Source organism: Oncorhynchus kisutch, linkage group LG15 (assembly GCF_002021735.2).
Source record: "Oncorhynchus kisutch isolate 150728-3 linkage group LG15, Okis_V2, whole genome shotgun sequence".
Taxonomy (NCBI): domain Eukaryota; kingdom Metazoa; phylum Chordata; class Actinopteri; order Salmoniformes; family Salmonidae; genus Oncorhynchus; species Oncorhynchus kisutch.
Window position 1 is genome coordinate 73506969 of NC_034188.2, and position 24371 is coordinate 73531339.

Genomic DNA, 24371 nt, shown 5'->3' on the forward strand with positions numbered 1-24371 from the left:
TACTACTTCCTGCTGACCGTGTGTGTGTGTGTGGTCAGTCTGGAGGGTCAAGCCAATAGAAAGAAATGGTCGTCCAGCTTACTGCCAAGAAGGGGGGTCAAAGTGTACCACAGGACAATGGAAAAATAAATCAATGATTGATATCTTATGCCCTTGCTTTGTGTAATGAGTTTGTGTGTGGGTGGGATAAGGGATGTTTTTATGGAAGATGAGATTAAAGTGAAGGTCCTCTTGTTACAGGAACCTGTGTGTGTGTGTGTGTGTGTGTGTGTGTGTGTGTGTGTGTGTGTGTGTGTGTGTGTGTGTGTGTGTGTGTGTGTGTGTGTGTGTGTGTGTGTGTGTGTGTGTGTGTGTGTGTGTGTGTGTGTGTGTGTGTGTGTGTGTGTGTGTGTGCGAGAGATAATGTATTTGTGTGAAGTGATTGATGTGGTGACCTGTAAGTGTGTTGTGTTCTGGTTGTGGATGAGTGAGTGTGTAAAGGTGAGGAGTGAGGGCGGTAGCTTCAGAAGCATGGCGGCAGACTCCGATGACCGCTGACCTCTTACCCCTAACCTGGGAGGAGGTCCAGTCAGTCAGGGAATAACACAAACACACAGTCAGCACAACTAGCTTGGCTTGCACACTCCCCAACCCTGTCTCGCTCTCTCCCTCCTGCTCTCATATATACAATCTGTCCTTATGCCTGTTGTTCTGGCTGATACAGTCCTATACACTGTAGATAGGGCCTGTTGTTCTGGCTGATACAGTCCTATACACTGTAGATAGGGCCTGTTGTTCTGCCTGATACAGTCCTATACACTGTAGATAGGGCCTGTTGTTCTGCCTGATACAGTCCTATACACTGTAGATAGGGCCTGTTGTTCTGCCTGATACAGTCCTATACACTGTAGATAGGGCCTGTTGTTCTGCCTGATACAGTCCTATACACTGTAGATAGGGCCTGTTGTTCTGCCTGATACAGTCCTATACACTGTAGATAGGGCCTGTTGTTCTGCCTGATACAGTCCTATACACTGTAGATAGGGCCTGTTGTTCTGCCTGATACAGTCCTATACACTGTAGATAGGGTATGTTGTTCTGGCTGAATGTTGAACTTTTGTTGCTCACATATCCACAAAAATAGTTGGATTACATAATGAAAAAAGTTTGACTGCAGAATTTAATATGCAGCATTGATGCAATAATGTTGTCGGTCTGATCGAGGCCTTAGACTGCCATTACAATGTGCCAGTGTGACCCATTCAGTCTAGAACCTCTACAGTATGTGTAAGTAAACTAGTGTTGTAGTAAGTAGGCTAGTCTAGTGTGATACCCAGTACTTGTTGTAAGTACATGGCATGTTTTGTATATGTTTATGTGTGTGTTACCTACTCCTTAATAATCCTTTCTGTGTGTTCTTCCAGATGTATGGTCGCTACACACAGGAGCTGGTACTGCTCTCCCTTAACCCTGTCTGTGTGTTCTTCCAGATGTATGGTCGCTACACACAGGAGCTGGTACTGCTCTCCCTTAACCCTGTCTGTGTGTTCTTCCAGATGTATGGTCGCTACACACAGGAGCTGGTACTGCTCTCCCTTAACCCTGTCTGTGTGTTCTTCCAGATGTATGGTCGCTACACACAGGAGCTGGTACTGCTCTCCCTTAACCCTGTCTGTGTGTTCTTCCAGATGTATGGTCGCTACACACAGGAGCTGGTACTGCTCTCCCTTAACCCTGTCTGTGTGTTCTTCCAGATGTATGGTCGCTACACACAGGAGCTGGTACTGCTCTCCCTTAACCCTGTCTGTGTGTTCTTCCAGATGTATGGTCGCTACACACAGGAGCTGGTACTGCTCTCCCTTAACCCTGTCTGTGTGTTCTTCCAGATGTATGGTCGCTACACACAGGAGCTGGTACTGCTCTCCCTTAACCCTGTCTGTGTGTTCTTCCAGATGTATGGTCGCTACACACAGGAGCTGGTACTGCTCTCCCTTAACCCTGTCTGTGTGTTCTTCCAGATGTATGGTCGCTACACACAGGAGCTGGTACTGCTCTCCCTTAACCCTGTCTGTGTGTTCTTCCAGATGTATGGTCGCTACACACAGGAGCTGGTACTGCTCTCCCTTAACCCTGTCTGTGTGTTCTTCCAGATGTATGGTCGCTACACACAGGAGTTGGTACTGCTCTCCCTTAACCCTGTCTGTGTGTTCTTCCAGATGTATGGTCGCTACACACAGGAGCTGGGGGTGTATGCAAAAGAAGAGGCAGCTCGCCTGAGGGAAGAGGGGGGGCGGAGGCGCTCGGTCACAGAACGCTCACGCTCCCTGGAACTCCTTGAGTACGACAAGGGCCGCTGCGCCAAGTGTCGCAGTGAGTACCGACCAACACTGACCACTGAAGCTGACCTGGCTGTAACCAGACCGTATTCTCTGACCAGGTCTCTCTCTGTTTCTTACTGTGAAACAAGTCTCACCTTTCCCAGATACAATGTTGTTACATTTTTACTAGGGTTACACATTTTGGGGACTATTCAGAGGTGGAAACATTCCGTGGGAATTAACGGGAATATATGGGAATTAACGGGAATATACGGGAATGAATGTAAATATATGCACATTAATATTAATACCGTTTAAATGTAGGTGTTTTTTTCATTGGATATATTTACCATATCATATGGAGACAGAAACAAATATTTTACCTTATGATAAGTAGACATAATTGCAAATGATAAAATCCTTCCAATAGAAAAAAATTAAATTAAATTGTCACGAATTGAACTAATTAAATGAGTTGACTCTTCACATGATTTCACTGAACAACAAAAGAAAGGGAATATTGAATGATCCACCGCATCTCCCAAAAACGTTTTCAACATACATCTGTAAAATGATAGTCTAGAAACTAAAGCTTTGGTTGTCTTCCTCTCAAATCAAATCAAACCAAAATCAAATGACATTTTATAAGTCACATGCACCAAATACAACCGGTGTAGACCTTACAGTGAAATACTTACTTACAAGTCCCTAACCAACAGTGCAGTTTCAAAAAATACGGATAAGAATAAGAGATAAAAGTAACAAGTAATTAAAGAGCCTCAGTAAAAAATAACAATATACAGTTGAAGTCGGAAGTCTACATACACCTTTGCCTCATACACCTCATTACGGCGCACACCTGTCACCATCGTTACGCGCACCTGCGTGTCGACTCACCTGGACTCCATCACTTCCCTGATTATCTTCCCTATATACAGTTGAAATTGGAAGTTTACATACACCTTAGCTAAAAACATTTGAACTCAGTTTTTCACAATTCCTGACATTTAATCCTAGTAAAAATTCCCTGTCTCAGGTCAGTTAGGATCACCACTTTATTGTAAGAATGTGAAATGTCAGAATAATAGTAGAGAAAATGATTTATTTCAGCTTTTATTTCTTTCATCACATTCCCAGTGGGTCAGAAGTTTACACACACTCAATTAGTATTTGGTAGCATTGCCTTTAAATTGTTTAACTTGAGTCAAATGTTTCGGGTAGCCTTCCACAAGCTTCCCACAATAAGTTGGGTGAATTTTGGTCCATTCCTCCTGATTTGGAAGACCCATTTGCGACCAAGCTTTAACATTCTGACTGATGTCCACATAATCTTGCGTCCTCATGATGCCATCTATTTTGTGAAGTGCACCAGTCCTTCCTGCAGCAAAGCACCCCCACAACATGATGCTGGCACCCCCTGTGCTTCACGGTTAGGATGGTGTTCTTCGGCTTGCAAGCGTCCCCCTTTTTCCTCCAAACATAACGATGGTCATTATGGCCAAACAGTTCTATTTTTGTTTCATCAGACCAGAGGACATTTCTCCAAAAAGTACTTTGTCCCCATGTCCAGTTGCAAACCGTAGTCTGCCATTTTTATGACGGTATTGGAGCAGTGGTTTCTTCCTCACTGAGCGGCCTTTCAGGTTATGTCAATATAGGACTCATTTTACTCTGGATATAGATACTTTTGTACCTGTTTAGTCCAGCATCTTCACAAGGTCCTTTGCTGTTGTTCTGGGATTGATTTGCACTTTTCGCACCAAAGTACGTTCATCTCTAGGAGACAGAACGCGTCTCCTTCCTGAGCGGTATGACGGCTGCGTGGTCCAATGGTGTTTATACTTGCGTACTATTGTTTGCACAGATGAACGTGGTACATTCAGGCATTTGGAAATTGCTCCCAAGGATGAACCAGACTTGTGGAGGACTACAATTATTTTTCTGAGGTCTTGGCTGATTTTTTTTGATTTCCTCATGATGTCAAGCAAAGAGGCACTGAGTTTGAAGTACGGCCTTGAAATACATCCACAGGTACACCTCCAATTTGACTCCAAGCTGTCAACTTAGTGTATGTATATTTCTGACCCACTGGAATTGCGATACAGTGAAATGTAAGTGAAATAATCTGTCTGTAAACAATAAAAAATGCACAAAGTAGATGTCCTAACTGACTTGCTAAAACTATAGTTTGTTAACATGAAATTTGTGGAGTGAAATGTACGTACATTTCTGACTTCAACTGTATACAGGGGGGTGCCGGTACAGAGTCAATGTGCGGGGGCAATGGTTAGTTGAGGTAGTAATTACATGTAGGTAGATTTAATTAAAGTGATTATGCATAGATGACATCAGAGAGTGGCAGTGGTGTGGAGAGGGGGGATGCAAACAATCAGGATAGCCATTTGACTAGATGTTCAGGAGTCTTATGGCTTGGGGGTGAAGCTGTTTAGAAGCCTCTTGGACCTAGACTTGATGCACCACTACCACTTGCCGTGCAGTAGCAGAGAGAACAGTCTATGACTAGGGTGGCTGGAGTCTTTGACAGTTTTTAGGGCCTTCCTCTGACACGCCTGCCATAGAGGTCCTGGATTGCAGGAAGCTTGGCCCCAGTGATGTACTGGGCCGTTCACACTACCCTCTGTAGTGCCATGCGGTCGGAGGCCGAGCAGTTGCCATACCAGTGAGGATGCTCTCGATGGTGCAGCTGTAGAACCTTTAAGGATCTGAGGACCCAAATCTTTTCAGTCTCCTGAGGGGGAATAGGTTTTGTCATGCCCGCTTCACGACTGTCATGGTGTGCTTGGAACATGATTGTTGGTGATGTGGACGCTCTCAACCTGCTCCACTGCAGCCCCGTCGATGGGAATGGGGCCATGCTCGGTCCTCTTTTTCCTGTTGTCCACAATCATCTCCTTTGTCTTGATCACGTTGAGGGAGAGGTTGTTGTCCTGGCACCACACGGCCAGGTCTCTGACCTCCTCCCTATAGGCTGTCTCGTTGTTGTCGGTGATCAGGCCTACCACTGTTGTGTCATTGTCAAATTTAATGATGGTGTTGGAGTCGTGCCTGGCAGAGCAGTCATGAGTGAACAGAGAGTACAGGAGGGGGCTGAGCACGCACCCCTGAGGGGCCCTTGTGTTGACGATCAGGGTGGCGGATGTGTTGTTACCGCCTTACCACCTGGCGGCGGCCCATCAGGAAGTCCTGGCGGGCCGCCAATGAATAGCATTCTCACATAGGTGTTCCTTTTGTCCAGGTGGGAAAGGGCAGTGTGGACTGCAATAGAGACTGCATCATCTGTGGATCTGTGGTATGCACATTGGAATGGGTCTAGGGTTTCTGGGATGATGCAGGCTTCCATGTCTTCTCCCTGGACCTCCTCAATATCCACCTCTTGAACATCACACTCTGAGGCCACATCTTCACTGTCACTTTCCAACCTTGTTGAGGAAGGTTCGTTGTCAGGCTCAAAAAGCCTAATTTGCCCGGATGGCCATCAATTTTTCAACCCTTGTATTGGTCAGCCTGTTGCGTGCTTTGGTGTATGTGTTCCCAAACAAGGACCTGTTGCACTCTGAGGCAGCTGATGTTGGTGGGATTTGGAGGATGATGGAGGCAACAGGGGAAAGAGCCTCAGATCCACAAAGTCTCTTCCATAATGTAGCTGATGAGATATGTTGGCACGACTGCCATATTGCATCTCCATCCCAAAGCCCTTGCTTGGAAGTGTACTTCGCCAGACTGCCAACCAGGTCAAGGTGGCGAGACACGGTAGTGATGACACCATAGGCCTTTCTGATCTCTGCACCAGACAGGATGCTCTTGCCAGCATACTTGGGGTCCAACATGTACGCTGCAGTGTGTATGGGCTTCAGGCAGAAGTCTTCATGCTTTTTGATGTATTTCAGAACTGCAGTTTCCTCTGCTTGGAGTAATAGTGAATTGGGCAGGGCAGTACAGATTTCTTCTCTTACATCTGCAAGCAGAGTCTGAACATCAGACAGGATGGCATTGTCTCCCTCAATCCGTGCAATGGCTACTGCTATAGGTTTCAGGAATTTCAGGCTGCTTACCACTCTCTCCCAAAATACATCATCCAGGAGGATCCTCTTGATGGGGCTGTCCATATCAGCAGACTGATTAGTCATTTCTTGGAGAGACTCCTTCCCCTCCAGGAGACTGTCAAACATGATGACAACACCACTCCAACAAGGTGTTGCTGGGCAGCTTCAATGTGGTGCTTTTATTCTTCTCACTTTGCTTGGTGAGGTAGAGTGCTGCTATAACTTGACCCTTCACATACCAAACCATTTCCTTGGCTCTTTTGTAGAGTGTTTTCAGTGTCATGATGTCCTTGAGGAGCAGATTCAATGCATGAGCAGCACAGCCAATGGGTGTGATGTGAGGGTAGGACTCCTCCACCAAGCAGCCTTCATGTTCGCAACATTTTCTGTCACCAGTGCAAATACCTTCTGTGGCCCAAGGTCGTTGATGACTGCCTTCACCTCATCTGCAATGTAGAGACCAATGTCTCTGTTGTCCCTTGTGTCTGTGGTCTTGTAGAATAATGGATGAGGGGTTTAGATGATGTAGTCAATTATTTCTTGCCCACGAACATTCGACCACCCATCAGAGATAATTGCAATACAGTCTGCTTTCTCTATGATTTGCTTGACCTTCACTTGAACTCTGTGGACTTGGCATCCAGCAAATGAGTAGATAAAGCATGTCTGGTTGGAGGGGTGTATGCTGGGCGAAGAACATTCAGAAATCTCTTCCAATACACATTGCCTGTGAGCATCAGAGGTGAACCAGTTGCGTACACAGCTCAAGCAAGACATTCATCTGCATTTCTCTGACTACGTTCCTCCAATGAGTCAAAACAAATTCTGATTCCAGAAGGACCATGAGATGTTGCTATCGATAAGGTGTCTGATTCATCATTTTCACCTCGAATAGAAGTAGAGGTTGCTTATTGTGAGCGCTGAGCGAACTTTATGCACTTGGTCAGATGATTCTGCATCTTTGTTGTATTCTTCACTTATGTTTTGACACAGTATTTGCAAATGTACACAGCCTTTCCTTCTACATTAGCTGCAGTGAAATGTCCACACATCAGACAGGCTGCCTGTGGCAGTTAAAAAAACCAAATATAATTCCATGTACAGATTAATGGTTAACCAGTCAGATTAAACAACTTCTTTGTAAGATAACTGTTTTAAAATGAAACATGTATGAAACAGCTGAATTTAACACTCCTCAGTTAGAAGGCTCAAGCAAGCTAAAATCCACATGGTAGCAAAAACTAACTAGCAGAAATGGTTAAGAAATTTGAAATTTTTTAAACGCACTACGCTCTAGGCACCCAGTATTGTAATCCAAATTTACATTTAGTCCTTGGCTCAGACAGTGTAGTTGTGTGGGCTCAATAGCATCTCATTAGTGTGCAAGATCTTGAGAATCATCTGTACATGTGATGGAAGAGTACACTGCACATGCAGAGGGTTGCATTTCCATTGAATTAACCAAAATATGCCACAAGACCTATAATTGCCTTATGTGTATCCCACAAAAAAGGTTCACTGTTATAATCTGATGTTTTTGATTAATTTAAGCAAAATTCTTCAAATTCCCGGGCTTAACTTCCCATGGGAAATTTCTGTGAATTTACCGGAAAGATGTGTGTGTGTGTGTGTGTGTGTGTGTGTGTGTGTGTGTGTGTGTGTGTGTTTGCATGTACACGTGTGTGTGTGTGTGTGTGTGTGTGTGTGTGTGTGTGTGTGTTTGCATGTACACGTGTGTGTGTGTGTGTGTGTGTGTGTGTGTGTGTGTGTGTGTGTGTGTGTGTGTTTGCATGTACACGTGTGTGTGTGTGTACTGTTGATGGTGATAATAGTGGTTGTGTTTGGGTGACTGAAAGGGACATCTCCACTGTGTACAAGGACACTCTTTGTACCGGGACACCAAACAAGACGCCACAACAGTCTAAATGCTACAGGGGGGTTTAACCGGGGGTCCGCGGAGGTACTGCAGGGGGTCTAGAAAGAAATGACACTACCAGTAAAACGTTTGGACACACCTGTTCATTCAAGGGTTTTTCTTTATTTTTACTATTTTCTACATTGTAGAATAATTGTGAAAATATCAAAACTATGAAATAACACATATGGAATCATGTAACCAAAAAAAGTGTTAAACAAATCAAAATATATTTTGAGATTCTTCAAAGTAGCCACCCTTTGCCTTGATGACAGCTTTGCACACTGTGTTTTGGTTACCTTTCTAGCTAATAGGCTATGTTAGAGTTTACACTTCCTCTTCCAATTATAATGTAGGGAATTCAAAATAATGAAATCAAGGTTTATTTCTTCCGTTTTTATGAGAGTTTGTCCGTTTGTTCTCATGGTGTCGTTTCCTTCCCTCCTTCTGGGCTGGGTGCACCTTCCCACTCATACACTAAGTCCCTCCCCTTGCTGACATTTACAACAATGAACAAGAAAGACCACTTCTTTCTCTCTGACAAGCAGTTTAAACTCGCTATTTGCATTTGAGGTTTGGTCCATCAGAATGGGTCATATGAACACTGAAACACATTGAGACATTATTTTACTGTAATAGAGGACTTAACCTTTCTAACCATAACCTTTTTGTGTATCAACTCCCAAAATGTACAGAGAGCAGACCCTACTAAAGTGAGAGTATCGATGACAGTACCACTAGCAGCATTTTAGCCACAGACTTATGTGCCAACTGTCTAGTCTGTGTTTTATAAATGTGCAATGAGCATAAAAATATGCATTTATATAATTAATTGGCATCTCATTCTGAGAAAAAAGCTTATTCTTATCCAGGTAGGCCACTTGATTTCAACATCTAAGCAAAGAGGACAGGTTAGTATGGTGTTTAAACAGTTGGAGACAGACAGGGTGTGTGCATAACAGTTCAACAGTTCTACCTTGTTAGCTAGCTAATGGATCCAAGTTGGCTAGACTTGATTATAAAGATTAGCTGGGTATTCACTTGCACGTGGGCTTGTGCCTGAGATTGTTTGAGACCTGTGTTCATTTTCTATAATGCCTGCAACAAGAAGTTGGTCATTATTAGTGGGGATGTGCCTTGTGAATGGTTCTGGTAAATTTGTTTACAAAAAGGCAATTTTCATAGACTGGCATGAAAACTAGATCAGTGATTGTTGCAACAAAAGCAGGTTCAACTATTTTGAAAAGATAATGACGTTGTTAGTGAGTGAGTCTTATGGTAGTGGAAGACTTATATTTAGCCTTTGTACAGTATAATTTCACAAGCACTGAATTCATTAGCTTATTGCTGACTGTTTTGAAATGCAGTTATTGATCTTTAATTGTGCAACAAAGCTTGTTTGGAGAAAACATAAAAACAAATGGAGATATACACTGAGTGTACAAAACATTATGAACTAATCTTTCCATGACATAGACTGACCAGGTGAATCCAGGTGAAAGCTATGATCCCTTACTGTTGTCACTTGTTAAATCCACTTCAATCAGTGTAGATGAAGGGGAGGAGATTAAAGAAGGACTTTTAAGCCTTGAGACAATTGAGGCATTATGTATGTGTGCCATTCAGAGGAGGAATGGGCAAGACAAAATATTTAATTGCCTTTGAACAGGGTATGGTAGTAGGTGCCAGGCGCACCAGTTTGTGTCAAGAACTGCAACGCTGCTGGGGTTTTCACGCTCTACAGTTTCCCGTGTATCAAGAATGGTCCATCACCCAAAGGACATCCATCCAACTTGACACAACTGTGGGAAGCATTGGAGTCAACATGGGCCAGCATCCCTGTGGAATGCTTTCAACACCGCGTAGAGTCCATGTCCCAATGAATTGAGGCTGTTCTGAGGGCAAAAGGGGATCAACTCAATATTAGGATGAAGTTCTTAATGTTTTGTGCATGCAGTGCATACTGTGAATGAGTCATAAGTTAGAAAAATGTAGATATGATTTTTAGGCCATATCGCCCAGCCATAGACCCCTGCTACAAAGGATTAGGTGTCACATGTTAAATTTGTTCCATGTGATACATCTGTGACATTCAAATACAGTACATGTCTTTGGACAATCAGGTGTGTCTTGTGCATGTTCATGAGCTCAGGACTAATAGAGCAGGGCAGTTGACATGGAACATTTGTTTACACTACACACATTACCAAAACAGCAGAAAACTCGTATTTGTGTATGTCAGAGTTCAGTCCCATATCCCAGCTCATTACATGTGAATGGAGGGCCCTCTACTGTTAATACCTGCTCATTGCAATTTGTTTCCCTGCTCACTTCTGCAGCTGTGTGTATGTATGTGTGTGTGTGTGTGTGTGTGTGTGTGTGTGTGTGTGTGTGTGTGTGTGTGTGTGTGTGTGTGTGTGTGTGTGTGTGTGTGTGTGTGTGTGTGTGTGTGTGTGTGTGTGTGTGTGTGTGTGTGTGTGTGTGTGTGTGTGTGTGTGTAAGGCTGAACATCTGAAATACTGCAAGAGAAGTTGAGGAAGGTGTGTGGTTGCAGGTGTGCGTGCTTCTCAGCTCCCATCTCAGTGATTAGTTCCCGGTGTTGTGGCTGCATAGTGTTGACTCAGCCATAGCTATCTCTCACCCTCCCTTCAACATCACACCCCTCTGTTTTGATCGGGGACATGATGCAACTGATGAATTCTTCATTCCCAGTTAACACCAGATATCTTCCATGTAGACTCTGACTTTTCCCCTGGAATGACAATAAGGGAACACACACACACACACACACACACTGCTCTGTTCTGTGATGGAGGTAGGTGGTTTGTTCTGTCATTGTGTGTCAACACTCCACTCTAGCGCGACAAAAGACACCTCTGCCTAGCTCGGCTGAATCTCTGTTTTCATTATTGCTCGTGTTCTCACAAGAACACATACACGCCGCACACACACTTTCTTTCTAGGATACACACACTCTCTCTTCCTCACACACACACACACACACACATACACACACACACACACACACACACACACACACACACACACACACACACACACACACACACACACACACACACACACACACACACACACACACGGATATAGATGTTGCTCATTGATTTCCTCCTGGTAAATTAAGCTGAATGTTGTAGCAGTGTCTCTCCCCTCATCACACTGTTCCAGCCTAGTGCTCCTGGGAGGCGTGTGTGTGTGTTGATGAGCTGCAGTGACGGGCCACTGTCTATGCGACAGCTCTATACTACAGATAGACAATAACACACACCGAGGCTATCTAGGGGAGAACGTTTGGTAATGACGTTTGCAGAACAATGCAGCATGGATCATTTCTTCAAATGAGCATTATTCTAAGAGCACACTGAACCCCAGTCAATCAGATGTTACTTCTACATGGCACATTTTACAAGTACATTCTATCGCAAAGGGAGTCTTGCTATAATAAATGATTGCTAAGGGTTGCTATTGCATGGATATCCCAGCAGGGGGCAGAGTTGAGCTATAGAACCAGAGATAAAGAGCAGGAGGATGGAGAGAGGAACCCATGGTTGAAAAAGAGAAACGGAGGGAGAGTGAGGCTGAAATATATAGGCTGGTTCTGTGTTACGTTGCGTTACGAGCAATACAGGGTGAAATCTCAACCACAGAGGTTTGGTTACGGTCGCTAGGTTTGGTTACGGTTGCTATTCTCCCTTTTGACATTATTAGGATAATTTGATCGTTTGATTTTGTCTTATTTGACTGTTTTACTAATAAAAAGTTCACAACAGATTTAATTCCGTTCATTATTTTCGGACATTTTGGAGATGTAATGAAAAGCGACAAGTTCGAGGTTAAGAGAGGGAGATATTTCAATAGTGGTTACACAAGTATGTTCGGTGCACACTTTGTGTGTGTGCGTGTGCGTGTGTGTGTGAAATATTCAGAGACGAGTCCACTGGACTAACCTTCACAACACACACGGAGAGTCAGAAACCTTCACTCTCTTTCACACACACACACACACACACACACACACACACACACACACACACACACACACACACAGGCAGATATTTTCCTGGTGGAACACTCGGGACCCCATGCTGGGGGGTTTGGAAGGAGGGGGTCACAGGGATCTGTCTGTAGCCCAGTGTGTGTGTGGGGGGGTGACAGGCCTCAGGGTGCTGTCACTCACTCCTGCTGCTATTGATGTAACATGTCCCCAAGAGGGTACATCATGCTACGACACACACACACACCATCTGCAGCTGTTTTTTTTCAGAGGAATGACACTGTGACAGTCTCTTTCCCACTGTTCTGTCTTTCTCTACACATCTCCATCTCTCCTCTCCCCCCTCTCTCAATTCAAATTCAAGGGGCTTTATTGGCATGGGAAACATACAGTACCAGTCAAAAGTTTGGACACAGCGACTCATTCCAGGGTTTTTCTTTATTTTGTCAATATTCTACATTGTAGAGTTATAGTGAAGACATCAAAACTATGAAATAACACATATAGAATCGTGTAGTAACCAGAAGTAAAAATCATGAAAAACCCTTGAATGAGTCGGTATGTCCAAACTTTTGACTGGTACTGTATGTTTACACTGCAAAAGGAAGTGAAATAGATTATAAACAAAAGTGAAATAAACAATAAACAATGAACAGTAAACATTATACTCACAAAAGTTCCAAAACAATGAAGACATTTTAGCTGTCATATTACGTATATATAGAGTGTTGTAACTATGTGCAAATAGTTCATCTACAAAAGGGAAAATAAAAAAAACATAAATATGGGTTGTATTTACAATGGTGTTTGTTCTTCATTGGTTGCCCTTTTCTCGTGGCAACAGTTCACAAATCTTGCGGCTGTGATAGCACACCGTGGTCTCTCTCTCTCTGCCCCATCTCGCTCTCGCTCTTCTCGCCCTTACTCTCCCCACTATCTCTCTCTCCCCACTGTCTCTCTCACTCTCTCCCCTCACTCTCTCCCCCCTCTCTCTCCCCCTCTATTTTTCTCTCCCTCCTCCCTCTCTCTCTGCCCCCCCTGTCTCTCTCACACTCCGTCTACTTCTCTCTCACTCCTCTCCCCTGCCCTTTCTTTCCCCTTCTCTCTCTCGGACCCTCTCCCTTGTTCTCACCCCCTTCTCTCCCTCCTCTCTCTCTCCCTTCTCTCCCGCCTTCTCTCTCTCTCTCTCTCTCTCTCTCTCTCTCTCTCTCTCTTTCTTTCTCTCTCTCTCTCTCTCTCTCCCCTTCTCTCTCTCTCTCTCTCCCCTATCTGTCTATCTGCCCCTCCCCCTCTATCCCACTCTCCCCCTCTCTCTCCCACTTTCGCTCTCTCGCTCTCACCCCCTTTTGCTCTCTCTCCTTTTGCTCTCGCTCTTTCTCCCCCTTTCACTCTTGCTCTCTCACCCCCTTTCGTTCTCACTCCCCTGTCTCTCTCGCTCCCCTTTCTCTCTCACTTTCTCCCCCTTTCACTCTTTCGATCTTTCTCTCCCCTTCTCTCTCTCTCTTTCCCCCTTATCTCTCTCTCTCGCTCCCCTTCTCTCTCCCCCTTTCGCTCTCGCTCTCTCACCCCTTTCGCTCTCACACTCTCCCCCTTTCGCTCTCGCGCTCTCTCCCCCTTTCACTCTTGCACTCTCCCACTTTCACTCTCTCTCTCTCCCCCTTTCACTCTTGCTCTCTCACCCCCTTTCGTTCTCACTCCCCTGTCTCTCGCTCTCGCTCCCCTTTCTCTCTCAATTTCTCCCCCTTTCACTCTTTCGATCTTTCTCTCTCCCCTTCTCTCTCTCTCTCTTTCCCCCTTATCTCTCTCTCTCTCGCTCCCCTTCTCTCTCCCCCTTTCGCTCTCACACTCTCCCCCTTTCGCTCTCGCGCTCTCTCCCCTTTCACTCGTTCTCTCTCTCCCCCTTTCGCTCTCTCTCTCTCTCCCCCTTTTGCACTCTCTCCCCCTTTCGCTCTCTCTCTCTTCCCCTTTCGCTCTCGCTCCCCTTTCTCTCTCTCTCTCGCTCCCCTTTCTCTCTCTCTCTCTCTCACTCCCCTTTCTCTCTCTCTCTCCCACTTTCGCTCTCGCGCTCTGTCTCCCTTTCGCTCTCTCTCTTCCCCTTTCGCTCTCTCTCTTGCTCCCCTTTCTCTCTCTCTCTCTCTAACTTTCGCTCTCGCTCTCTCTTCCCTTCTCTCTCTCCCGCTCTCTCTCTCTCACTTCTTTCTCTCCCCCTCTCTCTCCTTCCCTTCCTTCCATCTCACTTCTCTCTCCCACTTCTCTCTTGCTCTCCCCTACCTCTCTCGCTCTCTTCCTACTCCCTCTTTCTCTCCCGCCCTCCCTCTTCTCAGTGCCTAGGGGTGTCAGTATGTTATTTAATTGGTTCCAAGAACACACACACACAGACACACACAAGTTTTTCCCTGCAACAGGTATGATGTCAGTAGGAGCGTTGCATGGCGCCACACGTCACCATGGATACTAGCTGGCGCCAGCCCTCCTTCTCCCCGTCTCTCTGTGGTCATCCATCCCTCAGTCCCCCCTCTTCTTCCCATCCCTTGCTGCATTTCTTTGTCTGTCCTCTTTTTGTCTCCTTCTCTGGTCCATCTCCTCTGGGTGGTGTGGTGAAAGGCATTCTGGGATAGACTGGCTACTGAAGAGGCTGATGGGGCCTGGCAGGAGATGGACAAAAGGGTTGTCATGGGAACAAACAGATGACATGGCTATGCTGCTGTCACATGTGCCACCACCTGCATCACATAGCATTGCCATGCCAACCCCAGATGAACTAACAATGTTTTCTCTCCCATCTCATCAGCCAGAACACAACCTGCCTTTTCCCTGCATTTATTCCACGCTTTCTCTCTTTATTCTCTCACTCTATCTACTCTCTCCTGTTTTCCACTTGGACAACACAGTTGTCTTGTGTCCCCTCTGTGATATAGAAATTCAGAGGTAACAAGGTTTTTGGCTAAAATGTCCTGGTACTGGGTAAAGTTTCTGATGCCATTGACCTTAACAAGGGCCCCAGGACCAGTGGAAGCAAAACAGTCCCATAACATCAAATATCCACCACCATAGTTTACAGTAGGTATATGGTTTGTCATGGAATTATTGTAATCAAAAGGAGAGACTTTTAGAGTTCATCAAAACAATAACACTTTATTGTTTAATTACTGCAGTAATGGAGCTGGTTGGTAATCACCCCTGGAGGTGATCACTGAGAACTCAACAAGCGGATTTGAGCCACAGCATTTTATAGCAAAGTCCATCCTCCCGGATGTTCATGACAAACAACAGATGTATGGAATGGGTCACAAGGTTACTAATAATTCACAGCAAACATTATCTGCTGTAAATACTGTCCTCATTGTGTAGAGACCAGGGTCTGGCCCCCTAACTCTATACTGGAGCCATCTCCCCCTGGTACCCCAGTACAGAAACATTAACTCATGCTATGGAATGCGGCATCACCCAAAGACATCATAAATCTTCTGTCAGTGTTAAATCTCCCAGATGCCCACTTTCAGTTCACACAGACGCAATAGAGTTATAAGAACCCTCTATTCTGTTGCATAAAACAACCATTTGATGCAATAACAACATTATAACATAATCATGTCATTTCTGTTCTGATATTCCCCCATTTTGAGAGTCCTTTCAACTTAACAGAAAATGTCAAGATTCAAAAACATGAATTCCAATGCATACATTCTTCATAAACCATGAAGCATAAAAGCAATAACTAATTGCATGGGTTCCTGCATGTGACCGGATGCTATAGCACTGGCTCAGCCTCCTCCCAAGAAACATAGCACTGTCTCCCATTTCATCCTCCAACACTTATTCTAAGCATTCTACCAATTTGTCTGGGGAGGTCATGATACACAGTCACCTGCACGAACCCACGAAGAAAAACAGAAGATGCATACAGTTTATATGATTCAAGGCTATATCTTCATAGACAGTGAAAATCAGATATGTAATGCATAATGCAGTGCATGCAACAATGGAGTTGATCAAAATAAGCTTTATTTATCTATCACACTCCAATGGATCAGCATGGTCCATCCCAGAAACTAAAATTAGCATATATTGTTGGACAAATCCAGGTAGTGACTCCTGGTTTAAGTAAAATGTATTCTCTTGGTGCCTAATGAACATGACCCAAGACAAACATCATGATTCCACTATTTATAAGGCAATGCCTATAGATCAAATAGATTAGGATCAGTTTCACTCTCAGGATCAGAGTTCACCCTCTCCATTCACCAGGGCATGCTAAGAATAGTGTCAACATCTTTAGTTCACAACAGCAATCAAAACAAACAATCCATAATACAGTAATTGTTTCACTCGTATAGTTATTAACATACTAAACTCAAAAAAATCATTCAGTTTTCAAATCATAATCAAAACCCAATTAATTATCCAATCCACATTTACAATGGCTTTGCTCAGTGATTTAAATTGGTCTTATCACTCAAAGTCAAAAACCCTCAATTTAACACACATCAACATTGGCAGAATGTACATTTTATATTAACATACAGTATAATTATCCTATAATTCTAATATTAACTTTCTTCTCATGATTATAAATACAGATCAGTATCCTAATGCATTCTTAATCTAAATGACAAACATGTTATGTGTGTAGACCTCTTTAATCAACCTGATCACAAACCCCAAACCCCAAAATAAACCATTGTAGACAAGTATAAATCCATTTTGGGCACAGTTGACCAACCCCCCTTTACCACCCATTATGTCTTGTCCATTTTTCAACCGGTATACCAGCAACTTAAGAGAAGTTTGCAACCGATCTCCCCCCATGCTCACTCCACGTGGACTCCTGTCACACTCCTGAGAGTGAAGAAGATTAGATTGGATGCTGTACACCGGTTGCTGGCTCGGACTCAGGTCTCTCGGTAGAAGTGGTGCGGACAGGGCCATATTGAACGCCTTTTCTGCTTTTGTTCAGCCGGATAGAGGGGGTTTTGAGGTACACACTGTTCGGTCCAATTATCTATTCAATGCATTAAGACACCGACTGACCTCACCTTTCATGATAACCTCAAGAGAGGACAGATCAGAACAACAGTTTATATCAGGTACCAAGGTAAGACCCGAGTGCAGACTGTGTAAAGTAACAATGTTTATTGTAACAACAGGTCAAGGTCAAGGCAGGAAAACAACAGGTCAAGGTAGGCAGGGGTCGATAAATGCAGAGTAGAGGACAAGGTACAGGACAGCAGGCAGGGTCAGGGACAGGCAGAGTGGTCAGGTGGGCGAGAAAAGAGAAACTGGAAAAAGCAGGACCTGAGGCACAAAACACTGGTAGGCTAAACAAACAAGACGAACTGGAAACAGACAGACAGAAACACAGGTATAAATTAGAGGTCGACCGATTATGATTTTTCAACACCGATACCGATTATTGGAGGACCAAAAAAAGCAGATGCCGATTAATCGGCCAATTCTTTTATTTATTTTAATAATGACAATTACAACAATACATCAATAAACATCAATTTAGCCTCAAATAAATAATGAAACATGTTCAATTTGGTTTAAATAATGCAAAAACAAAGTGTTGGAGAAGAAAGTAAAAGTGCAATATGTGCCATGCAAAAAAGCGAATGTTTAAGTTCCTTGCTCAGAACATGAGAACATATGAAAGCTGGTGGTTTCTTTTAACATGACACTTCAATATTCCAAGGTAAGAGGTTTTAGGTTGTAGTTATTATAGTATTTATAGGACTTTTTCTCTCTATACCATTTGAATTTCATATACCTTTGACTATTGGATGTTCTTATAGGCACTTTAGTATTGCCAGTGTAACAGTATGGCTTCCGTCCCTCTCCTCACCCCTACCTGGGCTCGAACCAGGAACACATCGACAACAGCCACCCTCGAAGCATCGTTACCCATCGCTCCAAAAAATCTGCGGCCCTTGCAGAGCAAGTGGAACAACTACTCCAAGTCTCAGAGCGAGTGATGTTTGAAACTCTATTAGCACGCACCCTGCTAACTAGCTAGCCATTTCACATCGGTTACACCAGCCTAATCTCGGGAGTTGATAGGCTTGAAGTCATAAACAGCTCAATGCTTGAAGCATTGAGAAGAGCTGCTGGCAAAACTCACAAAAGTGCTGTTTGAATTAATGCTTACGAGCCTGCTGCTGCCTACCATCGCTCAGTCAGACTGCTCTATCAAATCATAGACTTAATTATAACATAATAACACACAGAAATACGAGCCTTTGGTCATTAATATGGTCGAATCCAGAAACGATCATTTCGAAGAAAAAAAACGTTTATTATTTCAGGGAAATACGGAACCGTTCCGTATTTTATCTAACAGGTGGCATCCCTAAGTCTAAATATTGCTGTTACATTATACAACCTTCAATGTTATGTCATAAAAATTCTGGCAAATTAGTTTGCAACGAGCCAGGCGGCACAAACTGTTGCATATACCCTGACTAATTGTAGTCCTTGTTAGCGGGTCGCGGCGGTAGCACTGCAAAGAAGGTGTTTAGTTTGTCTGGATGCGTGATGTTGATGTCCTTGACGTGGCTGGATTTCTTTTTGTTGTCCGTGATTTCCTCTAGACCCTGCCACATACGTCTCATGTCTGAGCTGTTGAATTGCGACTCCACTTTGTCCCTGTACTTGCATTTCGCTTGTTTGATTGCCTTGCGGAGGGAATAGCTACACTGTTTATATTCAGACATATTCCTAGACCTCTTTCCATGGTTAAATGCGGTGGATCGCTCTTTCAGTTTTGCGTGAATGCCGCCATCCTCCGCCATATTCTCCCCATCACACTGTCAACTTCATTGCAAAGCCACAGGATCAGAAAGTTAGATGTGTAAGCCATCAGGACTAATCCCAACAATCCAGCAGACCTAACCTGGTGAGATTTGTATTAAAACTGAACAGAACAAACAACGCTATTGCCTCCCCCATTTTGACACATTTCTCCCAATGTCAGTAATGTGTAAAAAAAAAACACTACTACTGGTTAAAAATAAAACAAAATCATTTCAAATAACATAATCGAATTATCATCGACTCGCTTTCACCAGTGGTAGGAAAACATATATATATATATATATAACCCATTCTCAACAACATTCAGCGCTTACCTCTATCGTAAGGTTAAAAACTAACTTGACAACTTTCTCTTCTCTTTCGGCTATTTACTACACACAACTTCAGTTCATTGCAGTTGTAACCTGCAATAAGTAATACCCATGTTTAGATATCAATTGATCACAGCTCTATCGCAAATACCTATCAGCTATAATTAGAATTCATTAAATGTAGGTAACTGTCCCTTATTTGATTCAGTTATTTAAATACGACTCCATTCTCAATATGTTATTCCAGCAGACCATTTAGGCAACAGACAACGTATTACATCGAAATTGCCTTGCTATTTATGTTGAATAGATTAGCCTTTCAATTTGAACTCAGAAAGCTGTTAAAACATAGTTTATAACTTAAACAAACACTGGCAGCAGTATATATCTGGGCAAAACATACCAATACTGGAATTAAAATCAGAAACCCATATTTTTGTCAATATCATAGACCCAATATGTAACAACGTGCGCTGAGAGTCGGGAAGCAAGTTCAGGGAGTGAGTGTTTTAATAAATAAACGGAACATAATACAAAATAAGAAACTCAAACAACACACAGACAAGAAACAGAAATAATGACACCTGGGGAAAGAACCAAAGACATATGGTTCAAGTCGGAAGTTTACATACACTTAAAGCTCGTTTTTCAACCACTCCACGAATTTCTGGTTTAACAAACTCTAGTTTAAGCAAATCGGTTAGGACATCTCCTTTGTAAATGACACAAGTCATTTTTAAAATAATTGTTTACAGATAGGTTATTTCACTTTTATTCAATGTATCACAATTTCAGTGGGTCAGAAGTTTACATACACTAAGTTGACTGCACCTTTAACGTCTTGGTGACAGGGGGCAGTATTTTCACATCCGGATGAAATGCATGCCCAAATTCAACTGCCTGCTACTCATCCCCAGAAGATAAGATATGCATATTATTAGTAGATGTGGATGGAAAACACTCTGAAGTTTCTAAAACTGTTTGAATCATGTCTGTGAGTATAACAGAACTTATTTAGCAGGTGAAACCCCGAGGACAAACCATTCAGATTTGAATTTTTTGAGGTCACTCTCTTTTCAATGACTTTTCATTGTGAATCCAGATTTCTATGGGACCTTCTTGCCGTTCCTACCGCTTCCACTGGATGCCACCAGTAATTAGAAATCGGTTGAGGTTTTTCCTTTGTGTAATGAAGAAGTAGCCCTGTTCAGAACGAGGGTCACTTGTAGTGTACTGTTAGAGGCGCGTGACCAGAAAGCTAACTAAAGTTTGTTTTCCTCCTGTATTGAACACAGATCATCCCGTCTTCAATTTGATCAATTATTTACGTTAAATACCTAAAGTTGTATTACAAAAGTAGTTTGAAATGTTTTGGCAAAGTTTACAGGTAACTTTTGAGATACTTTGTAGTCATGTTGCGCAAGTTGGAACCAGTGTTTTTCTGGATCAAATGCGCCAAATAAATGAAAATTTTGGATATATATCGACGGAATTAATCGAACAAAAGGACCATTTGTGATGTTTATGGGACATATTGGAGTGCCAACAAAATGAAACTCGGCAAAGGTAAGGCATGAATTATATTTTTATTTATGCAGGGTTGAAATATGCTTTTCTCTCTTTGTTTCTGGAGGTTCTATCCTCAGATAATAGCATCGTTTGCTTTTGCCAAAAAGCCTTTTTGAAATCTGACATGTTGGCTGGATTCACAACAAGTGTAGCTTTAATTTGGTATCTTACATGTGTGATTTCATGAAAGTTTGATTTTTAAAGTAATTTATTTGAATTTGGTGCTCTGCATTTTCCCTGGCTTTTGACCAGGTGGGACGCTAGCATCCCACATATTCCAGAGAGGTTAAACAGCTTGGAAAATTCCAGAAAATTATGTCATGGCTTTAGAAGCTTCTGATAGGTTAATTGACATCATTTGAGTCAATTGGAGGTGTACCTATGGATGTATTTCAAGGCCTACCTTCAAACTCAGTGCCTCTTTGCTTGACATCATGGGAAAATCAAAAGTAATCAGCCAAGACCTCAAAAGAAAATTGTAGACCTCCAAACGCCTGAAGGTACCACACTCATCTGTACAAGCAATAGTACGCAAGTATAAACACCATGGGACCACTCAGCCGTCATACCGCTCAGGAAGGAGATGCCTTCTGTCTCCTAGAGATGAACGTACTTTGGTGCAAAAAGTGCAAATCAATCCCAGAACAACAGAAAGGACCTTGTGAAGATGCTGGGGGAAACAGGTACAAAAGTATCTATATCCACAATAAAATTAGTCCTTTATTGACATAACCTGAAAGGCCGCTCAGAAAGGAAGAAGCCACTCCTCCAAAACCACCATAAAAAATCCAGACTACGGTTTGCAACTGCACATGGGTACAAAGATCGTATTTTTTGGAGAAATGTCCTCTGGTCTGATGAAACAAAAATAGAACTGTTTGGTCATAGTGACCATCGGTATGTTTGGGGGAAAAAGGGGGAGGATTGCAAGCCGAAGAACACCATCCCAACCATGAAGAACGGGGGTGGCAGCATCATGTTGTGGGGGTGCTTTGCTGCAGGATGGATTGTGCACTTCACAAAATAGATTTCATCACGAGGACGCAAAAGTATGTGGATATATATTGAAGCAAAATCTGAAGACGTCAGTCAGGATGTTAAAGTTTGGTCGCAAACGGGTCTTCCAAATGGACAATGACCCCAAGCAACCTTTTAAAGTTGTGGCAAAATGGCTCAAAAATAATACAATAAAGTCAAGGTATTGGAGTGTCTATCACAAAGCCCTGACGTCAATCCCATAGAAAATGTGTGGGCAGAACTGAAAAGGTGTGTGCGCGCAAGGAGGCCTGCAAATCTGACTCAGTTACACCAGCTCTGTCAGGAGGAATGGGCCAAAATTCACCCAACTTATTGTGAGAAGCTTGTGGAAGGCTACCCGAAACATTTGACCCAAGTTAAACAATTTAAAGGCAACGCTACCAAATGCTAATTGAGTGTATGTAAACTTCTGACCCACTGGGAATGTGATGAAATAAATAAAAGCTGAAATTAATAATTCTCTATTATTCGGAAATTTCACATTCTTACAATAAAGTGGTGATCCTAACTGACCTAAGACAGGGAATTTTTACCAGGATTAAATGTCAGGAATTGTGAAAACTGAGTTCAAACGTTCTTAGCTAAGGTGTATGTAAACTTCTGATTTCAACTGTATATAGGGAAGATAATCAGGGAAGTGATGGATTCCAAGTGAGTCTTACGACAGGCAGGTGCGCGTAACGATGGTGACAGGTGTGTGCCGTAATGAGCAGCCTGGTGACCTAGAGGCCGGAGAGGGAGCACACATGACAGTACCTCCTCGCCGACACGCGGCTCCAACCGCAGGTCACCGACCAAAATGACGATCCCGGGGATCAGGAGCGGACTGGTCACCTCTGCTGAGGCGCGGGAAACCTGTCAGTCCTGCTGAAACACGGGAGCATGGCGACTTAGAGCGCCGGAGATACGTGATGGTACCCCCTCCCCGGTGCGTTCGGCTCCAGCTGCAGGACGCCAACCAAAGGGACAATCCCGGGGATCAGGAGCGGACCGGTCAATCCTGCTGATGCGCGGGAACTTGTAGACGGCTGGGGTGCGGGAACCTGACAGACCGGCTGAGGCAGGAAAGCCTGGTGATCCTGCTGAAGCATGAGAGCCTGACGAACCGGCGGAGGCAGGGGAGCCTGGCGATCTGTCTGAGGCATGAGAGCCTGTAGCGGCTCCCGGACCTGATGTAATTCCCACTGAAAGAAAAAAACAAAAAACACTCCCTGATGCTTCCCTTAGGTGAGGCGTCATTCTGTAAAGATGTGCGCTGAGAGTCGGGAAGCAAGTTCAGAGAGTGAGTGTTTTAATAAATTAATTGAACATAATACAAAACAAGAAACTCGAACAACACACAGACAAGAAACAGAAACAATGACGCCTGGGGAAGGAACTAAAGTGAGTGACATATACAGGGAAAGTAATCAGGGAAGTGATAGAGTCCAGGTGAGTCTGACGGCACGCAGGTGTGTACAATGATGGTGACAGGTGTGCGCCATAATGAGCAGCCTGGTGACATAGGGGCCGGAGATGGAGCACATGTGACACAATGCTATTGAAATGACGGAGAAATCCCGCAAATAACCCAATTACGATGGTTTGTGGTCTTAACATCTGGCATATAATAACGACACAATTCCCAGGAAATAGCCCTACAGGTCCAAGCGTTTCTCCGCAGAGATTCTCACATGTGCAAAAGGAATAGATTAGCAGTCAACGAGTTAAATCAACATTCATTGACTTGGAAACAGATTTTGTGCTTTTTAATAAAAGTAGATTATGTTTCCTCATGCAACATATTTCAATTACTTTACTACATCACATTTATCCTGCAATGATAATTTGTTTGATTTGGTAGCCTCGGCTTTGTACGGCGTTATAAATTACGTTGAGATTCCATCTTAATTCGCTCTAACTTCACTCTAAGGTTTATTCAATGAAAATAGCAACATTTTCAGGCCTAAAGGGCAGTTTTATTTCAAATGTAGTAATCGGAAGGAAAAAAATCCAATAAGCATTTTATAGTTACATCGTTAGGGTATGTTAACCTCTCTGGGATATTCGGGACGGTAGCGTCCCACCTCAACAACAGCCAGTGAAAGTGCCAAATTCAAAACAACAGAAATCCCATGATTAAAATTCCTCAAACATACAAGTATTTCACACCATTTTAAAGATACACTTGTTGTAAATCCAGCCACAGTGTCCGGTTTCAAAAAGGCTTTACAACGAAAGCACACCAAACGATTATGTTAGGTCAGCACCTAGCCATTTTTCCAGCCAAAGAGAGGAGTCACAAAAATCAGAAATAGAGATTAAATTATTCACTAACTTTTGATGATCTTCATCAGATGACATTCATAGGAC

The 24371-nt window shown here is 43.4% G+C and overlaps 1 protein-coding gene across 3 annotated transcripts in view; it reads left to right on the forward strand.

Annotated features, from left to right (window-relative positions):
* The window catches only part of LOC109904879 (chloride channel protein 2-like), a 197085-nt gene that overhangs the window by 54079 nt on the left and 118635 nt on the right, over positions 1 to 24371 (forward strand). For all 3 annotated transcript variants that reach the window (XM_031791067.1, XM_031791069.1, XM_031791068.1), the window contains exon 2: positions 2196 to 2349. In XM_031791067.1, the coding sequence (XP_031646927.1) occupies positions 2196 to 2349 (154 nt within the window). The remainder of the gene's footprint in view (positions 1 to 2195; positions 2350 to 24371) is intronic.